Here is a 22,638-nt window from a genome sequence, read left to right as displayed (position 1 = left end):
ACGGTGTGTGTGTGTGGTCATACGGTGTGTGTGTGGTCATATGGTGTGTGTGTGTGGTCATCATATGGTGTGTGTGTGTAGTCGTGCGGTGTGTGTGTGCACGGTGTGTGTGTGTAGTCTTGTGTGTGTGTGGTCATACGGTGTGTGTGTGTAGTCGTACGGTGTGTGTGTGTAGTCATGGCGGGTGTGTGTGTGTAGTCTTGGTGTGTGTGTGTAGTCATATGGTGTGTGTGTAGTCATACGGTGTGTGTGTGTATCATATGGTGTGTGTGTGGTCATATGGTGTGTGTGAAATCATGTGTGTGTGTGTGTAGTCGTATGGTGTGTGTGTGTAGTGCACGGTGTGTGTGTGTAGTCATACGGTGTGTGTGGTCATACGGTGTGTGTGTGTGAGTCAGACGTGTGTGTGTAGTCATACGGTGTGTGTGTGTAGTCATATGGTGTGTGTGTGTGGTCGGTGCGGTGTGTGTGTGTGTAGTCATACGGTGTGTGTGTAGTCATACGGTGTGTGTGTGTAGTCATACGGTGTGTGTGTGTAGTCATACGGTGTGTGTGTGTAGTCATACGTGTGTGTGTGTGGTCATACGGTGTGTGTGTGTGTGTAGTCATACGGTGTGTGTGTGTAGTCATGTGTGTGTGTGTGTGTAGTCATACGGTGTGTGTGTGTAGTCATACGGTGTGTGTGTGTGTGTAGTCATACGGTGTGTGTGTAGTCAGTCATACGGTGTGTGTGTGTGTGTAGTCATACGGTGTGTGTGTGTGTGTGTAGTCATACGGTGTGTGTGTGTGTGTAGTCATACGGTGTGTGTGTGTCATATGGTGTGTGTGTGTGTAGTCACAGTGGTGTGTGTGTAGTCACGGTGTGTGTGTGTAGTCATATGGTGTGTGTGTGTGGTCATACGGTGTGTGTGTAGTCATATGGTGTGTGTGTGTGTGCTATAGTCATACGGTGTGTGTGTGTAGTCATACGGTGTGTGTGTGTAGTCATATGGTGTGTGTGTGTCATACACGTGTGTGTGTGTGTAGTCATACGGTGTGTGTGTAGTCATACGTGTGTGTAGTCATATGGTGTGTGTGTGTGTGTAGTCATACGGTGTGTGTGTGTAGTCATACGGTGTGTGTGTGTAGTCATACGGTGTGTGTGTAGTCATATGGTGTGTGTGTGTGTAGTCACACGGTGTGTGTGTGTAGTCATACGGTGTGTGTGTGTAGTCATACGGTGTGTGTGTGTGTAGTCATACGGTGTGTGTGTGTAGTCATACGGTGTGTGTGTGTGTGTAGTCATACGGTGTGTGTGTGTAGTCATATGGTGTGTGTATGTGTGTAGTCATACGGTGTGTGTGTGTAGTCATACGGTGTGTGTGTGTAGTCATACGGTGTGTGTGTGTAGTCATACGGTGTGTGTGTGTAGTCATATGGTGTGTGTGTGTAGTCATACGGTGTGTGTGTGTAGTCATACGTGTGTGTGTGTAGTCATACGGTGTGTGTGTGTAGTCATACGGTGTGTGTGTGTAGTCATACGGTGTGTGTGTGTGTGTAGTCATACGGTGTGTGTGTGTAGTCATATGGTGTGTGTGTGTAGTCATATGGTGTGTGTGTGTGTAGTCATACGGTGTGTGTGTGTAGTCATACGGTGTGTGTGTGTAGTCATACCCAGTGTGTGTGTGTGTAGTCATACGGTGTGTGTGTGTGTAGTCCTCCCAATGTGTGTGTGTAGTCATACGGTGTGTGTGTGTGTAGTCATACGGTGTGTGTGTGTGTGTGTGTGTGTAGTCATATGGTGTGTGTGTGTGTATCATATGGTGTGTGTGTGTAGTCATATGGTGTGTGTGTGTAGTCATACGGTGTGTGTGTAGTCATACGGTGTGTGTGTGTAGTCATACGGTGTGTGTGTGTGTAGTCATATGGTGTGTGTGTGTAGTCATACGGTGTGTGTGTGTGTAGTCATACGGTGTGTGTGTGTGGTCATACGGTGTGTGTGTGTGTGTGTCATGCGGTGTGTGTGTGTGTGTAATGGTGTGTGTGTAGTCATATGGTGTGTGTGTGTGGTCATACGTGTGTGTGTGGTCATACGGTGTGTGTGTGTAGTCATGGTGTGTGTGTGTGGTCATACGGGTGTGTGTGTAGTCGCTATATGTGTAGTCATATGGTGTGTGTGTGTGTGGTCATACGGTGTGTGTGTGTCATATGGTGTGTGTGTGTAGTCATATGGTGTGTGTGTGGTCATATGGTGTGTGTGTGTAGTCGTACGGTGTGTGTGTGTGGTCATACGGTGTGTGTGTGTGGTCATATGGTGTGTGTGTGTAGTCATATGGTGTGTGTGTGGTCATACGGTGTGTGTGTAGTCATATGGTGTGTGTGTGTAGTCATATGGTGTGTGTGTGTGTGGTCATATGGTGTGTGTGTAGTCAGTACGGTGTGTGTGTGTGTGGGTCATACGGTGTGTGTGTGGTCATATGGTGTGTGTGTGTAGTCATACGGGTGTGTGTGGTCATACGGTGTGTGTGTGTGGTCATATGGTGTGTGTGTGTGAGTAGTACGGTGTGTGTGTGTGGTCATACGGTGTGTGTGTAGTCATATGGTGTGTGTGTGTGTGTATAGTCATACGGTGTGTGTGTGTGGTCATATGGCAGTGTGTGTGTAGTCATACGGTGTGTGTGTGCACGGTGTGTGTGTAGTCATGCGGTGTGTGTGGTGGTGTACGGTGTGTGTGTGTGAGAAATGCGGTGTGTGTGTAGTCATGGTGTGTGTGTGTGTCATACGGTGTGTGTGTGTAGTAAACGGTGTGTGTGTGTAGTCGTATGGTGTGTGTGTAGTCGTACGGTGTGTGTGTGTAGTCATACGGTGTGTGTGTGGTCATACGGTGTGTGTGTGTAGTCGTACGGTGTGTGTGTGTGTGTAGTCATACGGTGTGTGTGTGTAGTAGTCCGCTACGGTGTGTGTGTGTAGTCATATGGTGTGTGTGTGGTCGTGCGGTGTGTGTGTGTAGTGTACGGTGTGTGTGTGTGTAGTCATACGGTGTGTGTGTGTAGTCATACGTGTGTGTGTGTAGTCATACGGTGTGTGTGTGTGTAGTCATACGGTGTGTGTGTGTAGTCATACGATGTGTGTGTGTAGTCATATGGTGTGTGTGTGTGGTCGTGTGGTGTGTGTGTGTAGTCATACGGTGTGTGTGTGTAGTCACACGGTGTGTAGTCATATGGTGTGTGTGTGTGTAGTCATATGGTGTCTGTGTGTAGTCATACGTGTGTGTGTGTCATATGGTGTGTGTGTAGTCAGTCATGGTGTGTGTGTGTAGTCATACGGTGTGTGTGTGTGTGTACGGTGTGTGTGTGTGTAGTCATACGGTGTGTGTGTAGTCATATGGTGTGTGTGTGTAGTCATACGGTGTGTGTGTGTAGTCACATGGTGTGTAGTCATATGGTGTGTGTGTAGTCATACGGTGTGTGTGTGTAGTCATATGGTGTGTGTGTGTAGTCATATGGTGTGTGTGTGTATAGTCGTACGGTGTGTGTGTGTGTAGTCATCGTGTGTGTGTGTGTCATATGGTGTGTGTGTGTCGTACGGTGTGTGTGTGTAGTCATACGGTGTGTGTGTGTAGTCATACGGTGTGTGTGTAGTCATACGGGTGTGTGTGTGTAGTCATACGGTGTGTGTGTGTAGTCATACGGTGTGTGTGTGTGTGTCGGTGTGTGTGTGTAGTCATACGGTGTGTGTGTGTAGTCATATGGTGTGTGTGTGTAGTCATACGTGTGTGTGTGTAGTCATATGGTGTGTGTGTGTGTAGTCATATGGTGTATGTGTGTAGTCATACGGTGTGTGTGTAGTCATATGGTGTGTGTGTGTAGTCATATGGTGTGTGTGTGTAGTCGTACGGTGTGTGTGTGTAGTCATACGGTGTGTGTGTGTAGTCATATGGTGTGTGTGTGTAGTCATACGGTGTGTGTGTGTAGTCATGCGGTGTGTGTGTGTGTAGTCATACGGTGTGTGTGTGTGTAGTCATACGGTGTGTGTGTGTGTGTAGTCATATGGTGTGTGTGTGTAGTCATATGGTGTGTGTGTGTGTAGTCATACGTGTGTGTGTGTGTGTAGTCATGTGGTGTGTGTGTGTGTAGTCATATGGTGTGTGTAGTCATAGTGTGTGTGTGTGTGTCATACGGTGTGTGTGTGTGTAGTCATATGGTGTGTGTGTGTGTAGTCATATGGTGTGTGTGTAGTCATATGGTGTGTGTGTGTAGTCATATGGTGTGTGTGTGTAGTCATACGGTGTGTGTGTGTAGTCATACGGTGTGTGTGTGTGTAGTCATATGGTGTGTGTGTGTAGTCATATGGTGTGTGTGTGTGTGTCATATGTGTGTGTGTAGTCATACGGTGTGTGTGTGTAGTCATACGGTGTGTGTGTGTAGTCATGTGTGTGTGTGTAGTCATACGGTGTGTGTGTGTGGTCATACGGTGTGTGTGTGTAGTCATGTGTGTGTGTAGTCATATGGTGTGTGTGTGTAGTCATACGGTGTGTGTGTGTAGTCATATGGTGTGTGTGTGTAGTCATACGGTGTGTGTGTGTGTAGTCATATGGTGTGTGTGTGTAGTCATATGGTGTGTGTAGTCATATGGTGTGTAGTGTAGTCATGTGTGTGTGTGTGTAGTCATACGGTGTGTGTGTGTGTGGTGTGTGTGTAGTCATACGGTGTGTGTGTGTAGTCATATGGTGTGTGTGTAGTCATACGGTGTGTGTGTGTAGTCATATGGTGTGTGTGTGTGGTCATACGGTGTGTGTGTGTGTGTAGTCATATGGTGTGTGTGTAGTCATATGGTGTGTGTGTGTAGTCATACGGTGTGTGTGTGTGTGTCAGGTGTGTGTGGTGTGTCATACGTGTGTAGTCATACGGTGTGTGTGTGTGTAGTCATATGGTGTGTGTGTGTGTCATACGTGTGTGTGTGTGTAGTCATACGGTGTGTGTGTGTAGTCATAGGTACAGTGTGTGTGTGTAGTCATACGGTGTGTGTGTGTGTAGTCATACGGTGTGTGTGTGTAGTCATACGGTGTGTGTGTGTGTCATGTGTGTGTGTGTGTAGTCATACGGTGTGTGTGTGTGTAGTCATACGGTACGTGTGTGTAGTCATATGGTGTGTGTGTGTGTCATACACACACACACACACAGTCATACGGTGTGTAGTGTGTCATATGTGTGTGTGTAGTCATACGGTGTGTGTGTGTAGTCATCATGTGGTGTGTCATATGTGTGTGTGTAGTCATGTGTGTGTCAGTCACACTCGGTGTGTGTGTGTAGTCATATGGTGTGTGTGTAGTCATACGGTGTGTGTGTGTGTGTCATATGGTGTGTGTGTAGTCATACGGTGTGTGTGTAGTCATACGGTGTGTGTGTGTGGTCATACGGTGTGTGTGTGTGTGTGTCAGTCATATGGTGTGTGTGTAGTCATATGGTGTGTGTGTGTAGTCATACGGTGTGTGTGTGTAGTCATATGGTGTGTGTGTGTGTAGTCATACGGTGTGTGTGTGTGTAACAGAGGTGTGTGTGTGTAGTCATATGTGTGTGTGTAGTCATACGGTGTGTGTGTGTGTAGTCATACGGTGTGTGTGTGTGGTCATACGGTGTGTGTGTGTGTGTAGTCATATGGTGTGTGTGTAGTCATACGGTGTGTGTGTGTGTAGTCATATGGTGTGTGTGTGTGTAGTCATACGGTGTGTGTGTGTAGTCATACGGTGTGTGTGTGTGTGTAGTCATATGGTGTGTGTGTGTAGTCATACGGTGTGTGTGTGTAGTCATACGGTGTGTGTGTGTAGTCATACGGTGTGTGTGTGTGTGTAGTCATGGTGTGTGTGTACATACACATGTGGTGTGTGTGTGTAGTCATACGGTGTGTGTGTGCGTAGTCATACGGTGTGTGTGTGTGTGTGTGTCATACAGTGTGTGTGTGTGTGTTCATACGGTGGTGTGAGTCATACGTGGTGTGTGTAGTCATACAGTGTGTTCAGAGACAGTCACAGGTGAGAGTGTGTGTAGTCACACAGTGTGTGTGCAGTCAGAGACACACACACAGTCATACGGTGTGTGTGTGTGTCAGTGACACAGCCCTGACACACACAGGTGTGTGTGTGTGTGTAAATGCAGAGACACACAGGTCAGAGACACACAGGTCAGAGACAGACACACACAGGTCAGAGACAGGTCAGACACACACAGGTCAGTGTGTGTGTGTGGTCAGAGACACACACAGACATGTGTGTGGTCAGAGACACACAGGTCAGAGTGTGTGTCAGTGTGTGTGTGTCAGTGTGTGGTGTGACACACAGGTGTGTGTGTGTACGAGACAGACACAGGTGTGTGTGTACAGGTGTGACACACACAGGTCAGAGACACACAGGTCAGAGACACACAGGTCAGAGACACACAGGTCAGAGACACACACACACAGGTGTGTGTGTGTGGTCAGTGTGTGTGTGTCAGAGACAGTGTGTGGTAGACAGACACAGGTGTGTGTGTGTGTGTGTGTGTGTGTGTGTACAGGTGTGTGTGTGTGTGTGTGTAGACACACACACACACACACACACACAGGTCAGTGTGTGTGTGTGTGTGTGGTACGGTGTGTGTGTGTGGTCAGAGACACACAGGTCAGTGACACACACCTACCCTGCACACACACTCCATCCAGTGGTTCCAGGTACAGAGAGTTGAAGAAGACTTCAGGATGAAGGGCGGCTGCTGCTCCGATACAGCTGACTGCTAGAACCTTCACACTGACACGGACCTCTTTATCAGAGACCAGCCCTGCACACACACACAGGTCAGACACACACACACACAGGTCAGAGACACACACACACACACAGGTCAGAGACACACAGGTCAGAGACACACACAGGTCAGAGACACACACACACAGGTCAGAGACACACACACACACACACACACACACACACACACAGGTCAGAGACACACAGGTCAGAGACACACAGGTCAGAGACAGACACACACAGGTCAGAGACAGACACACACAGGTCAGAGACACACAGGTCAGAGACACAGGTCAGAGACAGACACACACAGGTCAGACACATACAGGTCACACACACACACAGGTCAGACACACACAGGTCACACACACACATAGGTCAGAGACACACACAGGTCAGAGACACACAGGTCAGAGACACACAGGTCAGAGACACACACAGGTCAGAGACACACAGGTCAGAGACACACAGGTCAGAGACACACAGGTCAGAGACACCTCTCAGACTCGTACCATTCTTCTGTCCAGTCAGCAGGAAGGAGGCAGAGAGGAGTCGTACACAGTGAACCAGAGGCTCCGCCCCTTGGTCTGTATAGTGGCCAATCGGACCCTTTATCCTCGATGGCTGGGGGATGAAACAACAATTAACCAATCACAACCAGTCAAAATAAGACAGACAACAACATTAGCCAATCAGAAAAGACAAATGTGAAATCTAAACAAGCCTAAATATCTCATAATGAGTGATGGGGTTTTAAATTAGTGGGGTTTTATCTGACGTCATTGGCAGACTATATAAGATATTATAAATTAGTGGGGTTTTACCTGACGTCATTGGCAGACTATATAAGATATTATAAATTAGTGGGGTTTTACCTGACGTCATTGGCAGACTATATAAGATATTATAAATTAGTGGGGTTTTATCTGACGTCATTGGCAGACTATATAAGATATTATAAATTAGTGGGGTTTTACCTGACGTCATTGGCAGACTATATAAGATATTATAAATTAGTGGGGGTTTTATCTAACGTCATAAGATATTATAAATTAGTGGGGGTTTTATCTAACGTCATTGGCAGACTATATAAGATATTATAAATTAGTGGGGGTTTTATCTAACGTCATAAGATATTATAAATTAGTGGGGGTTTTATCTAACGTCATAAGATATTATAAATTAGTGGGTGTTTTATCTGACGTCATTGGCAGACTATATAAGATATTATAAATTAGTGGGGTTTTATCTAACGTCATAAGATATTATAAATTAGTGGGGGTTTTCTATCATTGGCAGACTATATAAGATATTATAAATTAGTGGGGGTTTTATCTAACGTCATAAGATATTATAAATTAGTGGGGGTTTTATCTAACGTCATAAGATATTATAAATTAGTGGGGGTTTTATCTAACGTCATAAGATATTATAAATTAGTGGGGTTTTATCTAACGTCATAAGATATTATAAATTAGCGTGTGTGTGTCTCTCTCCGTGTGTGTGTGTGTGTGTCTCTCCATGTGTGTGTCTCTCTGTGTGTGTGTGTGTGTGTGTGTGTGTGTGTGTGTGTGTGTGTGTGTGTCTCTCCGTGTGTGTGTGTGTGTGTGTGTGTGTGTGTGTGTGTCTCTGTGTGTGTGTGTCTCTCTCTGTGTGTGTGTGTTACTCTCCGTGTGTGTCTCTCTCCGTGTGTGTGTGTGTCTCTCCGTGTGTGTGTGTGTGTGTCTCTCCGTGTGTGTGTGTGTGTGTGTGTGTGTCTCTCTCCGTGTGTGTGTGTGTGTCTCTCCGTGTGTGTGTGTCTCTCCGTGTGTGTGTGTGTGTGTGTGTGTGTGTGTGTGTCTGTGTGTGTGTGTGTGTGTGTGTGTGTGTGTGTGTGTGTGTGTGTGTGTGTGTGTGTGTGTGTGTGTGTGTGTGTGTGTCTGTGTGTGTGTGTGTGTGTGTGTGTGTGTGTGTGTGTGTGTGTGTGTGTGTGTGTGTGTGTGTGTGTGTGTGTGTGTGTGTGTCTCTGTGTGTGTGTGTGTCTCTGTGTGTGTGTGTGTGTGTGTGTGTCTCTGTGTGTGTGTGTCTCTGTGTGTGTGTGTCTCTGTGTGTGTGTGTGTGTCTGTGTGTGTGTGTGTGTGTGTGTGTGTACCTTGTTCTCCTGCTCTGTGGTCTCCACTGGTTCCTCCTTTGGTATGAAGTGATCCACACTGCTGTCTGACGCCTGTCTGTTGTGACCTCTGCCCTCTAGGAGGTGGGGTCTACTCAGAGCTACAACAACAACAACAACGTCAGTGTACTGTATGTATGTGTCTGTGTTTGTAACACGTGTGTACTGTGTGTGTAGCGTGTCGTACCCAGTGCGGACTGGGAGAAGGGTTCAGGGTGTGATGAAGGTACGGCTCCCTCTTCTTCCTCATCCTGTAAAGTTCCAATCTGCATCCCTGAATACAGACTCTCACTGGTGTCCAACACCTACACACACAGAGACACACAGAGAGAGACACACACACAGAGAGACACACACACACACAGAGAGACACACACACAGTGAGACACACACACAGAGAGACACACACACAGAGAGACACACACAGAGAGACACACACAGAGAGACACACACAGAGAGAGACACACAGAGACAGACACAGAGACAGACACACAGAGACAGACACACAGAGACAGACACACAGAGACAGACACACAGAGACAGACACACACAGACAGACACACAGAGACAGACACACACAGACACACACAGAGACAGACACACACAGAGACAGACACACACAGAGACAGACACACAGAGAGACAGACACACACAGAGACAGACACACACAGAGAGACACACAGACACACAGAGACAGACAGACACACACACAGAGACACACACACAGACACACAGAGACACACACAGACAGAGACAGACAGACAGAGACACACACAGACACAGACAGACACACACACACACACACACACACACACAGAGACAGACACACACACACAGAGACAGACACACACACACAGAGACAGACACACACACACAGAGACAGACACACACACACAGAGACAGACACACACACACAGAGACAGACACACACACACAGAGACAGACACACACACACAGAGACAGACACACACACACAGAGACAGACACACACACACAGAGACAGACACACACACACAGAGACAGACACACACACACAGAGACAGACACACACACACAGAGACAGACACACACACACAGAGACAGACACACACACAGAGACAGACACACACACACACACACAGACAGACACACACACACACACAGAGACAGACACACACACACAGAGAGACAGACACACACACACAGAGACAGACACACACACACAGAGACAGACATCAGTGACACAGTTCAGACAACACACAGTCACACAGCGGACAAGACACGTCCACACTTCAGAGCTACTGACACCGACAACGACACACCGGGCATAACGACAGTCTACCGGGCATAACGACAGACACACACAGAGACAGACATCAGTACTGAGGTTCCCATTCAAACACAAGTCTAGGGCATAACGACAGTCTCAGCGGGCATAACACAGTCTACTCGGGCATAACGCTACTGACAGGGCTGACAGTCTACCGGGCATAACGACAGTCTACCGGGCATAACGACAGTCTACCGGGCATAACGACAGTCTACCGGGCATAACGACAGTCTACCGGGCATAACGACAGTCTACCGGGCATAACGACAGTCTACCGGGTATAATAATAACAGTCTACCGGGCATAATAACACCGGGCATAATAATAACAGTCTACCGGGCATAATAATAACAGTCTACCGGGCATAATCTAATAACGACAGTCTACCGGGCATAACGACAGTCTACCGGGCATAACGGGCATAACGGCAGTCTACCGGGTATAACAACAGTCTACCGGGTATAACAACAGTCTACCGGGCATAATAACAACAGTCTACTGGGTATAATAACAGTCTACTGGGTATAATAACAGTCTACTGGGTATAATAACAGTCTACTGGGTATAACAGTCTATAACAACAGTCTACTGGGTATAATAACAACAGTCTACTGGGTATAATAACAGTCTACCGGGTATAATAACAGTCTACTGGGTATAATAACAGTCTACTGGGTATAATAACAGTCTACTGGGTATAATAACAGTCTACTGGGTATAATAACAGTCTACTGGGTATAATAACAGTCTACTGGGTATAATAACAGTCTACTGGGTATAACAACAGTCTACTGGGTATAACAACAGTCTACTGGGTATAATAACAGTCTACTGGGTATAATAACAGTCTACCGGGTATAATAACAGTCTACTGGGTATAATAATAACAGTCTACCGGGTATAATAACAGTCTACTGGGTATAATAACAGTCTATTGGGTATAATAACAGTCTATTGGGTATAATAACAGTCTACCGGGTATAATAACAGTCTACCGGGTATAATAACAGTCTACCGGGTATAATAACAGTCTACCGGGTATAATAACAGTCTACTGGGTATAATAACAGTCTACCGGGTATAATAACAGTCTACTGGGTATAACAACAGTCTACTGGGTATAACAACAGTCTACTGGGTATAATAATAACAGTCTACTGGGTATAATAATAACAGTCTACTGGGTATAATAACAGTCTACCGGGTATAATAACAGTCTACTGGGTATAATAACAGTCTACCGGGTATAATAACAGTCTACTGGGTATAATAACAGTCTACTGGGTATAATAACAGTCTACTGGGTATAATAACAGTCTACTGGGTATAATAACAGTCTACCGGGTATAATAACAGTCTACTGGTATAACAGTCTACTGGGTATAACAACACCAGTCTACTGGGTATAATAACAGTCTACTGGGTATAATAACAACAGTCTACTGGGTATAATAACAGTCTACTGGGTATAATAACAACAGTCTACTGGGTATAATGACAGTCTACTGGGTATAAAAACAGTCTACTGGGTATAATAACAGTCCACCGGGTATAATAACAGTCACCGGGTATAATAACAGTCTACTGGGATAATAACAGTCTCCTGGGTATAATAATAACAGTCTACTTGGGAGGCAACAGTCTACTGGAAAACAGTCTTGGGTATAATAACAGTCTACTGGGTATATCAGTCTACCGAAATAACAGTCTGGGTAAGATTCCCGGGTAAATAACAGTCTAGGGTATGAAGAAGTCTACTGGGTATAATAACAACAGTCTACTGTCAACAGTCTACTGGGTATAAAGTCTGCAGATAATAACAACCTACTGGGTATAACTAAATCTACTGGGTTGACGCAACAAAGGATAAACACAGTCTACTGGGTATAAAAACAGTCTACAAAAACAGTCTCATTCCAATGATGTCTAGGGTATAATAACAGTCTCACAGAATAATAACAGTCTCCTGGGTATAACAGTCTACTGGGTGTAACAGAACTCTACTGGGTGTAACCAGTCTACTGGGTGTAACAACAGTCTACTGGGTATAGAACAGTCTACTGGGTATATGATGTGGGTATAACAGTCTAACTATAATAACAGTCTACTGGGTATAATAACAACAGTCTACTGGGTTAACAGTTAACTATAATAATAACAGTCTCCTGTGTATAATAATAACAGTTACTGGGTATAATAACAGTCTACTCATACAACAGTCTATGAGGGTATAACAGTCTACTGGGTACAGAACAGTCTATTCCATAATAATAACAGCTACCGGGTGTAACAACAGTCTACTGGGTATAATAATAACAGTCTACTGGGTATAATAACAGTCTACTGGGTATAAGTAACAACAGTATACTGGGTATAATAACATGACTGGGTATAATAACAGTCTACTGGGTATAACTAACAGTCTACCGGGTTCCATGATCTACTGGGTATAACAGTCTACTATAATAACAGTCTACCGGGTATAATAACAGTCTAACAGTATAATAACAGAACTGGGTATAACAACAGTCTACTGGGTATAACAGTCTACTGGGTATAATAACAGTCTACCGGGTATAATAACAGGGGTATAATAACAGTCTACTGGGTATAATAATAACAGTCTCCATAATAACAGTCTACTGGGTATAATAATAACAGTCTACTGGTATAATAACAGTACCATATAATAACAGTGGGGTTAACAACAGTCTACTGGGTATAGAATAACAGTCTACTGGGTATAATAACAGTCTACCATAATAACAGTCTACCGGGTATAATAACAGTCTAATAATAACAGTCTACAGAACTCATTCCATGATGTGGGTTAACAGTTACTACAGAACTCATTCCATGATGTGGGTTAACAGTTAACTACAGAACTCATTCCATGATGTGGGTTAACAGTTAACTACAGAACTCATTCCATGATGTGGGTTAACAGTTAACTACAGAACTCATTCCATGATGTGGGTTAACAGTTACTACAGAACTCATTCCATGATGTGGGTTAACAGTAACTACAGAACTCATTCCATGATGTGGGTTAACAGTTAACTACAGAACTCATTCCATGATGTGGGTTAACAGTTAACTACAGAACTCATTCCATGATGTGGGTTAACAGTTAACTACAGAACTCATACCATGATGTGGGTTAACAGTTACTACAGAACTCATTCCATGATGTGGGTTAACAGTTAACTACAGAACTCATACCATGATGTGGGTTAACAGTTAACTACAGAACTCATTCCATGATGTGGGTTAACAGTTAACTACAGAACTCATTCCATGATGTGGGTTAACAGTAACTACAGAACTCATACCATGATGTGGGTTAACAGTTAACTACAGAACTCATTCCATGATGTGGGTTAACAGTTAACTACAGAACTCATTCCATGATGTGGGTTAACAGTTAACTACAGAACTCATACCATGATGTGGGTTAACAGTTAACTACAGAACTCATTCCATGATGTGGGTTAACAGTTACTACAGAACTCATTCTATGATATGGGTCAACAGTTAACTACAGAACTCATACCATGATGTGGGTTAACAATTAACTACAGAACTCACTCTATAATCCAACAAGAGAGAAGCAGAGAGATAACTAGATCAGGAGAGGGGAGCAAGGGGAAGGAGAGGGGAAGGAGGGGAGGAGGGGGAAGGAGGGAGAAGTGGGAAGGGGAGGAAGAGGGAGAGAGAGGTAAGGAGGAGCGAGGGGAGGGGATCGTTTTAGATTTCTGAAGAGTTTCAATGATCTTTCTAAGAAAACTAATAAATCACCAAACAAGAAGGATGGGGAAAGCAACCAATCAGGAGGGGGATTAAATCCTTGACTCCAGATTGCCATGGAAACGAGAGAGGGAGAAGGGGCGGTTCTTAGCAGGGGAGTAGAGTACCGGTCTTAAGGAACGAAGGCGGGTTCGGACGAGCAGTGACAAGAACAAAACGGAACTACAGCCAGGTATATCCCCCTCCCCTATGACATCATCAACCAATCAGCCAATCACCTTGCTACTACCGCTAGAGGAAGGGCGCGGCGCCAGAAGAGAGGGAGGAAGAAGAAGCAGCAGCAGCAGCAGCGGAGGAGGAAGAGGGAGGAAGAGGAGGAGTAGACGGAAGAGTCGCTGTCGGACGCGTCTGGACCTCGGTGGAGGTCGGAGGGAGGGGCCTCGAACGGCGGCTCCACCATCCCCCGTGGCAACCGCGGGACGCGACTGCGTGTCACGGGGTGGGTGGGGAGGGAGGGAGGGAGGAGGGCAGACCATAGAATCAGAATTAGAGGAACGGACATTCCCATTCAAAGCAATGTTACGCCAACCACTGTGAGCCTCAGTGTTTAACACATGCAACCAACAGCATTTAGTGGGTTCAGAAACCTGCACGACCGACGATGGGGTTTTGATTCATTCTACTGAGTCTAATTCTATGGTCTGGGAAACCTGGTCCATCCCAACTGATTCAAATCACTCATTCCAACTCCAATCTCTAATCTCTAATCTCCCCAGTATCAGCAACATCGGAGGATAATCAGTGCGTTCGCTTCTAGTAAATCAAATCAAAACTACTTCTCTGTGTAACAAGTCTCACTCCTACATGTCGGGCAGACTTACGAGTTCAGCAACGTCTGAAGGCGTGACGGCCGAGTCCGGCCCCTCTGTGGTGGTCTGCGACGAGTCGGCGCTCGGGGGCAGCGAGGGTCTCCCAGGGGTCCAGCAGGGGCCCGTCGGGCATCTCCGTGCTCTCCGGTGTGGCGTAGTCGGCCGTTTCCGGAGTAACGTTAGCCCCGCTGGAGCTGTGGCTGAGCATGTCCTCGTCCTCTGCGTTGTCATTGGGCGACTCGGGAGTCCCCGCCCCTCCCTCGCCGCCAGACGTCCCGAGGGCAGTCGTTCCTTGTTCCGAGGAGGCGCCACCGAGGTCCACGGAGTCGCCGGGCTGCAGAGCATGCTGTGAGGAGCGGGGCTGCTGGGTAATGATGTCGACCACCTGGGCGGTGGCGTCGGCGCCCGCGACAGAGGCTGAGTCAAGGTGGGAGACACATTAAAATCATCACCCTCCCTCTCAACCTCATCTTTCAATACAACAGACAGGGAGAGTAAAGAATGGACCCCCCTCCCCCCACCCGTTTGGTTCTATTTGATTGAAGTTGTACTGCTAACAGATGACTGGGTCTGGAGAGTAAAGAATGGACCCCACCCCCCCCACCCGTTTGGTTCTATTTGATTGAAGTTGTACAGCTAACCTGGGTCTGGAGAGTAAAGAATGGACCCCCACCCGTTTGGTTCTATTTGATTGAAGTTGTACTGCTAACAGATGACTGGGTCTGGAGAGTAAAGAATGGACCCCCCCCGTTTGGTTCTATTTGATTGAAGTTGTACAGCTAACAGATGACTGGGTCTGGAGAGTAAAGAATGGACCCCCCACCCCCCCACCCATTTGGTTCTATTGAAGTTGTACAGCTAACAGATGACTGGGTCTGGAGAGTAAAGAATGGACCCCCCCATTTGGTTCCTGCTAACAGATGACTGGGTCTGGAGGAGCCCCCCTCTCCCCACCCGTTTGATTGATTGAGTTGTACTGCTAACAGATGACTGGTCTGGAGAGTAAAGAATGGACCCCCACCCCCACCCGTTTGGTTTCTGTTGATTGAAGTTGTACTGCTAACAGATGACTGGGTCTGGAGAGTAAAGAATGGACCCCCCCCTCCCCCTTCTCGTTTAGTTCTATTTGATTGAAGTTGTACTGCTAACAGATGACTGGCCTGAGAGTAAAGAATGGACCCCCCTCGTTTGGTTCTATTTGATAGAAGTTGTACTGCTAACAGATGACTGGGTCTGGAGAGTAAAGAATGGACCCCCCCCGTTTAGTTCTCTATTTGATTGAAGTTGTACTGCTAACAGATGACTGGGTCTGGAGAGTAAAGAATGGGACCTCTCTCCCTCCCACCCGTTTGGTCCTATTTGATTGAAGTTGTACTGCTAACAGATGACTGGCCTGGAGAGTAAAGAATGGACCCCCACCCCCCACCCGCTTGGTTCTATTTGATTGAAGTTGTACTGCTAACAGATGACTGGGTCTGAGAGTAAAGAATGGACCCCCCTCCTCCCCCGCTTAGTTCTATTTGATTGAAGTTGTACTGCTAATGATGACTGGGTCTGGAGAGTAAAGAATGGACTGCCTCCCCCTGCTAGTTCTATTTGATTGAAGTTGTACTGCAATAGATGACTGGGTCTGGAGAGTAAAAGAATGGACCCCCCCCCCACCCATTTGGTTCTATTTGATTGAAGCTGTACTGCTAACAGATGACTGGCCTGGAGAGTAAAGAATGGACCCCCCCCCACCCGTTTGGTTCATTTGACAGTTGTACTGCTAACAGATGACTGGGTCTGAGAGTAAAGAATGACCCCCCCCCGTTTGGTTCTATTTGATTGAAGTTGTACTGCTAACAGATGACTGGGTCTGGAGAGTAAGAATGGACCCCCCACCCGTTTGGTTCTATTTACTGAAGTTGTACTGCTAATAGATGACTGGGTTGGAGAGTAAAGAATGGGACCCCCCCCACCCGCTTGTCTCTATTTGATTGAAGTTGTACTGCTAACAGATGACTGGGTCTGGAGAGTAAAGAATGGACCCCCACCCGCTTGGTTCTATTTGATTGAAGTTACCTTGCTAACAGATGACTGGGTCTGGAGAGTAAAGAATGGACCCATTTCCACCGCTCTATTTGAATTAGTTATACTACTAACAAATGACTGGGTCTGGACATAAAGAATGGACCCCCACCCGTTTGGTTCTATTTGATTGAAGTTGTACCAACAGATGACTGGGTCTGGAAGTAAAGAATGGACCCCCTCCCTCTTCACGTTTTGGTCAATTTAAATAGTTATTTTTGCCTGGTGTTGTGTATGATATATTCATATCTCAAAGGATTTTTATGAATAATGACTCAATGTTTTATAAATTTAAAATCACAACTATGACTAAAACAGAATACTACTATGTTACTGTATGGATGTATGAATCTTATTATAATCATGAAACTAAATATAACGTGTGTAGTTTTAATCAAGAATTAGAACAAGGACAGTCTGTTCCTTGTTAGAAACTAATGAAGTTATGGAATGCTGTGTTCCTTACAGGACATCCTGTCCCCAGGACATCCTGTCCCCACCCAGGGAGAGAGACCTTGGGCTATACTGACATTCCTTATAGGACATCCTGTCCCCACCCAGGAGAGGAGAGACCTTGGGCTATACTGACATTCCTTACAGGACATCCTGTCCCCACCCAGGAGAGGAGAGACCTTGGGCTATACTGACATTCCTTATAGGACATCCTGTCCCAGGGAGAGGAGAGACCTTGGGCTATACTGACATTCCTTATAGGACATCCTGTCCCCACCCAGGGAGAGGGAGAGACCTTGGGCTATACTGACATTCCTTATAGGACATCCTGTCCCCACCCAGGGAGAGGAGAGACCGTGGGCTATACTGACATTCCTTATAGGACATCCTGTCCCCACCCAGAGGAGAGACCTTGGGCTATACTGACATTCCTTATAGGACATCCTGTCCCCACCCAGGGAGAGGAGAGACCTTGGGCTATACTGACATTCCTTATAGGACATCCTGTCCCAGGGAGAGGAGAGACCTTGGCTATACTGACATTCCTTATAGGACATCCTGTCCCCACCAGGGAGAGGGAGACATTCCTTATAGGCATCCTGTCCCAGGAGAGGAGAGACCTTGGGCTATACTGACATTCCTTATAGGACATCCTGTCCCAGGGAGAGGAGAGACCTGGGCTATACTGACATTCCTTATAGGACATCCTGTCCCAGGGAGAGGAGAGACCTTGGGCTATACTGACATTCCTTATAGGACATCCTGTCCCCAGGGAGGGAGGGGGCCAGAGACATCCTGTCCCAGGGGAGGGAGAGACCTGGGCTATACTGACATTCCTTATAGGACATCCTGTCCCCACCCAGGGAGGGAGAGACCTTGGGCTATACTGACATTCCATATAGGACATCCTGTCCCCCCACATTCCTTATAGGGTCCCAGGGAGGAGAGAGGCTATACTGACATTCCTTACAGGACATCCTGTCCCCACCCAGGAGAGGAGAGACCTTGGGCTATACTGACATTCCTTACAGGACATCCTGTCCCCACCCAGGGAGAGGAGAGACCTTGGGCTATACTGACATTCCTTACAGGACATCCTGTCCCCACCCAGGGAGAGGAGAGACCTTGGGCTATACTGACATTCCTTATAGGACATCCTGTCCCCACCCAGAGAGGAGAGAGACTTGGCCTATACTGACATTCCTTATAGGACATCCTGTCCCCACCCAGGGAGAGGAGAGACCTTGGGCTATACTGACATTCCTTATAGGACATCCTGTCCCAGGGAGAGGAGAGACCTTGCCATACTGACATTCCTTATAGGACATCCTGTCCCCACCCAGGGAGAGGAGAGACCTTGGGCCATACTGACATTCCTTATAGGACATCCTGTCCCCCTTAGGCTATACTGACATTCCTTACAGGACATCCTGTCCCAGGAGGGAGAGACCTTAGGCTATACTGACATTCCTTACAGGACATCCTGTCCCCACCCAGGGAGAGGAGAGACCTTGGGCTATACTGACATTCCTTATAGGGACATCCTGTCCCAGGGAGAGGAGAGACCTTGGGCTATACTGACATTCCTTACAGGACATCCTGTCCCCCCCAGGAGAGGAGAGACCTTGGGCTATACTGACATTCCTTATAGGACATCCTGTCCCAGGGAGAGAGGAGAGACCTTGGGCTATACTGACATTCCTTATAGGACATCCTGTCCCAGGGGAGAGGAGAGACCTTGGGCTATACTGACATTCCTTATAGGACATCCTGTCCCCACCCAGGGAGAGGAGAGACCTTGGGGCTATACTGACATTCCTTATAGGACATCCTGTCCCCACCCAGGAGGGGAGACCTGGGCTATACTGACATTCCTTATAGGACATCCTGTCCCCACCCAGGGAGGGAGAGACCTTGGGCTATACTGACATTCCTTACAGGACATCCTGTCCCAGGGAGGAGAGGAGAGACCTTGGGCTATACTGACATTCCTTATAGGACATCCTGTCCCAGGAGAGGAGAGACCCAACGGGCTATACTGACATTCCTTATAGGACATCCTGTCCCAGGGAGAGGAGAGACCTTGGGCTATACTGACATTCCTTACAGGACATCCTGTCCCCACCCAGGAGAGGAGAGACCTTGGGCTATACTGACATTCCTTATAGGACATCCTGTCCCCACCCAGGAGTGAGAGACCTTGGGCTATACTGACATTCCCATAGGACATCCTGTCCCCACCCAGGAGAGGAGAGACCTTGGGCTATACTGACATTCCTTACAGGACATCCTGTCCCCACCCAGGGAGAGGAGACCTTGGGCTATACTGACATTCCTTATAGGACATCCTGTCCCCACCCAGGGAGAGGAGAGACCTTAGGCTATACTGACATTCCTTATACAGGACATCCTGTCCCCACCCAGGAGAGGCTAGACATTCTTGGGCTATACTGACATTCCCTTATAGGGACATCCCTGTCCCCACCCAGGGAGGGGAGAGACCTTGGGCTATGCTGACATTCACTTATAGGACGGTCCTGTCCCCACCCAGAGAAAGGAGGTTGACCTTGGGCTTATACTGATGGTTCCTTATACAGGACATCCTGTCCCACGGGAGAGGGAGAGACCTTGGGGCTATACTGATGGTTGGTTATAGGACATCCTGTCCCCACCCAGGGAGAGGAGAGACCTTGGGCTATACTGACATTCCTTATAGGACATCCTGTCCATAAGGAGAGGTTCAGAAGGATGGTTGGTTCCTTGGGCTAAGGATACTGACATTTCATACAGGACATCCTGTCCCAGGGAGAGGATGAGAGACCTTGGGCTATACTGACATTCCTTGGGATAGGAACATCCTGTTGTATCAGGGGAGGTTTAGTTCATTTAGAAATGGTACTGGTTCCATACTGAGAATAAGCATTGGTTATTTTGACATCCTGTCCTTACAAATTCTTAGAAAATGGAGAGTGTTTTAAGACCTTGGTTTGTTCATAGATTATTCTATAACAGGTTGGTTCATAAGGATGGGGAAGACTTATGGTTGGTATACAGATGGCAGTTGTGCTCTACGGTTTTCCTTCCTTGTTGAGACCCAGATGGTTGGTTCATAAGGACAATCGCTTAAAATACTGGATGACGTTCATATTTAGTTCATATAACCTGGTTCATGGATGGTTGGTTCATACGGATGGTTGTTCATCAGATGGTTGGTTCATAAGGATGGTTGGTTCAACGCTGGTTGGTTGATTGGTTCATGAGATGGTTGGTTCTGTCCATGGTTTATGCAAATTAAGTATCTTGGTACAAACGGAAGTGTTCCTTAGGATGGTTGGTTCATACGGATGGTTGCAGAGGATGGTTTAATCCTGAATTGGTTGATTCAACATGGTTGGTTCATACGGATGGTTGGTTCAAATGGTCTATACGGATGGTTGGTTCAAAGGATGGTTTGGTTCATAAGGATGGTTGGTTCATGGATGGTTATTCATAATGGATGGTTGGTTCATGAATGGTTGGTTCATAAGGATGGTTGGTTCATAAGGATGGTTGGTTCACTAAGGATGGTTGGTTCATAAGGATGTTGGTTATTGGTTGGTTAATACGGATGGTTGGTTAATACGGATGGTTGATTCTGTAAGGATGGTTGGTTAATAGGATGGTTTGGTTTAATGGTTGGTTCTAAGGATGGTTGGTTCATACGGATGGTTGGTTCCTTAAGGATGGATTTGGTTAATACGGATGGTTGGTTCATAAGGATGGTTGGTTAATAAGGATGGTTGGTTCATACGGATGGTTGGTTCATACGGATGGTTGGTTAATACGGATGGTTGGTTAATACGGATGGTTGGTTCATAAGGATGGTTGGTTAATAAGGATGGTTGGTTAATGGATGGTTCATAAGATGGTTGGTTAATCGGATGGTTGGTTAATAAGGATGGTTGGTTCATAAGGATGGTTGGTTAATAAGGATGGTTGGTTCATAAGGATGGTTGGTTAATACGGATGGTTGGTTCATAAGGATGGTTGGTTCATATGGATGGTTGGTTCATAAGGATGGTTGGTTAATACTGATGGTTGGTTCATGGATGGTTGGTTCATAAGGATGGTTGGTTCAACGGATGGTTGGTTCAATGGTTGGTTCACGGATGGTTGGTTCATACGGATGGTTGGTTCATACGGATGGTTTGGTTCATAACATGGTTGGTTCATAAGGATGGTTGGTTCATACGGATGGTTGGTTCATACGGATGGTTGGTTCATACTGATGGTTGGTTAATAAGGATGGTTGGTTCATATGGATGGTTGGTTCATACGGATGGTTGGTTCATACTGATGGTTGGTTCATATGGATGGTTGGTTCATAAGGATGGTTGGTTAATACTGATGGTTGGTTCATAAGGATGGTTCACATGAGAATGAACTGGGGATACAGGCCTATTCCCTGTCACACTAACATAAGGATGGTTGGTTCATCAGGATGGATGGTTGGTTCATACGGATGGTTGGTTCATACTGATGGTTGGTTCATGGTTGGTTCATACTGATGATATGGATGGTCATACCCCGTGGATGGTTGGTTCATACTGATGGTGGTTCATAAGGATGGTTCACATTAACAGGTGATACTGATGGTTGGTTCATGGTTCCATTACAGGCCTATTCCCTGTCAGTTTCATAAATCCTATGTTCCATGAGTTAATATTTGAATATTCATAATAGTGATAGTTAATCATTTTAATAGACCCCCTAATGATAATACGATTGGCTCGACATGATGTCGGATACCATGGCAATTAACGAATGATTTACCTTTAAACGAATCCAAACAATTGGATAAGCATTGTGCCAACATGTCATAACAATAACAAATAAATAACAACAACAACAATAAATAATCATAATAAATAATAACAATAATAATAATAATTAATATAATAATTAATAATAATAAAAATAATAATAACACATAGTAATCATAATAAATAATAACAATAGTAATAACAATAAATAATTAATAATAATAAATCATAACAATAATAACACATAATAATAAATAATCATATTAAATAATAACAATAAATAATAAATAATTAATCATAATAAATAATAATAATGAGCTTGAGTGATATGAATGGTGATGTTCCTGTATTCTGTCTCACCTGTAAAGGCCCCGGTGGTGACCTCTGCCCTCTCAGGGTCGTCCTCCAACCCCTCCCCTCCCCAGACAGCATCTTGCCTGGGACACACAGACAGGATAAAGACGGCTACTGTAACATGACCA

General features: G+C 46.0%; 1 protein-coding gene across 1 annotated transcript in view; it reads right to left on the bottom strand.

Annotated features, from left to right (window-relative positions):
• The window catches only part of LOC127907901 (huntingtin-like), a 200,570-nt gene that overhangs the window by 150,581 nt on the left and 27,351 nt on the right, over positions 1–22,638 (bottom strand). Inside the window, 8 exon segments of the mRNA XM_052464365.1 lie at positions 6,654–6,791; positions 7,270–7,381; positions 8,889–9,007; positions 9,094–9,211; positions 14,844–14,931; positions 14,933–15,248; positions 22,517–22,573; positions 22,576–22,593. Of these exon segments, the coding sequence (XP_052320325.1) occupies positions 6,654–6,791; positions 7,270–7,381; positions 8,889–9,007; positions 9,094–9,211; positions 14,844–14,931; positions 14,933–15,248; positions 22,517–22,573; positions 22,576–22,593 (966 nt within the window).

Source organism: Oncorhynchus keta, chromosome 16 (assembly GCF_023373465.1).
Source record: "Oncorhynchus keta strain PuntledgeMale-10-30-2019 chromosome 16, Oket_V2, whole genome shotgun sequence".
In the NCBI taxonomy this organism is placed as follows: domain Eukaryota; kingdom Metazoa; phylum Chordata; class Actinopteri; order Salmoniformes; family Salmonidae; genus Oncorhynchus; species Oncorhynchus keta.
The sequence above is the reverse complement of the archived record's forward strand: the minus strand, read 5'-3'. Positions and strand labels throughout refer to the sequence as shown.